Source organism: Mesitornis unicolor, unplaced genomic scaffold (assembly GCF_000695765.1).
Source record: "Mesitornis unicolor isolate BGI_N332 unplaced genomic scaffold, ASM69576v1 scaffold30347, whole genome shotgun sequence".
Lineage (NCBI taxonomy): Eukaryota > Metazoa > Chordata > Aves > Mesitornithiformes > Mesitornithidae > Mesitornis > Mesitornis unicolor.
The window spans coordinates 1-1,261 of NW_010198889.1; the positions used below are offsets into that span (position 1 = coordinate 1).

A 1,261-nucleotide genomic window follows, 5' to 3' on the forward strand; every position below is an offset into this window, starting at 1 on the left:
GCCGTGGGGGCGCGGTTGGCCATGGGGCCTCCGTTGACCATAGAGTCTTGGTGGACCTGCATGGATAGAGGGGCCGTAGAGACTTGGTTGGTCACGGGGCGCTGGGTGACCATAGAGTCTTGGTGGACTTTGGGCCCTAGAGCGGCCACGGGGCCTCCATTGGCCATGGGGCGTTGGGTGACCATAGAGTCTTGGTGGACTTTGGGCCCTAGAGCGGCCACGGGGCCTCCATTGGCCATGGGGCGTTGGGTGACCATAGAGTCTTGGTGGACCTTCATGGATAGAGGGGCCATAGAGTCTTGCTTGGCCATGGGGCCTCCATTGACCATAGAGTCTTGGTGGACTTTGGGCCCTAGAGCGGCCACGGGGCCTCCATTGGCCATAGGACACTGGTTGGCCATAGAGTCTTGGCGGACCTTCATGGCTAGAGGGGCCATAGGTGCTTGGTTGGCCCCCATGGGGTCCTGGTTGACCATAGAGTCTTGTTGGGCCCTCAAGGCCAGAGCGTCCATGGGGCCTTGGTTGACCATAGAGTCCTGGTTGACCTCAGTTTCTAGACAGCCCTTGGACCCTTGGATGACCGCGGGGTCTCGGAGGACCATGGGGTCTGGGTTGGCCATAGAGTCATGGAGGACCTTCGTGGCTAGAAGAGGCACAGAGGCCTGGCTGACCATAGAGTCTGGGTTGGCGCTGGTCTCTAGGCAGTCCTTGGGGTCTTGGAGGACCTTGGGGTCCTGGGGGACCATAGAGTCCTGGATGCCCATGGAGTCCTGGATGACCACAGAGTCTTGGAGGACCATGGGGCTTTGGGGGACCATAGAGTCCTGGATGACCACGGAGTCCTGGATGACCACAGAGTCTTGGAGGACCTTGGGGTCCTGGATGACCACGGAGTCCTGGATGACCATAGAGTCCTGGATGACCACAGAGTCCTGGAGGACCATGGGGCTTTGGTTGACCATGGGGTCCTGGATGACCATAAAGTCCTGGGTGACCATAGAGTCCTGGAGGACCTTGGGGTCTTGGAGGACCTTGGGGTCCTGGATGACCATAGAGTCCTGGGTGACCATAGAGTCCTGGAGGACCTCCAAGGCCAGAGGGGCCACAAGGCCTGGGTTGACCTTGGCCTCCCTGGGGCCTCCAGTGGCCACGGAGCCTTCGTTAACCGGGGTGTCCTCGTTAGGCCTGGGCCCCTCGTTACCCACAGAGCCCTCATTGGCCACGGAGTCCTCGTTAGCGCTGGGCCCCTCGTTAGGCCTGG

At 60.9% G+C, this 1,261-nt stretch overlaps 1 protein-coding gene across 1 annotated transcript; it reads right to left on the minus strand.

The window, feature by feature from the left end:
- Positions 1-28: 28 nt before the first annotated feature.
- LOC104544424 (pre-mRNA 3' end processing protein WDR33-like) lies at positions 29-1,085 on the minus strand (the record flags this gene model as incomplete). Its single annotated transcript, XM_010189295.1, has 2 exons — positions 29-859; positions 924-1,085. Coding segments are annotated over 2 exons (993 nt in total), but the record flags the coding sequence as incomplete, so codon positions are not given.
- Positions 1,086-1,261: the final 176 nt, after the last annotated feature.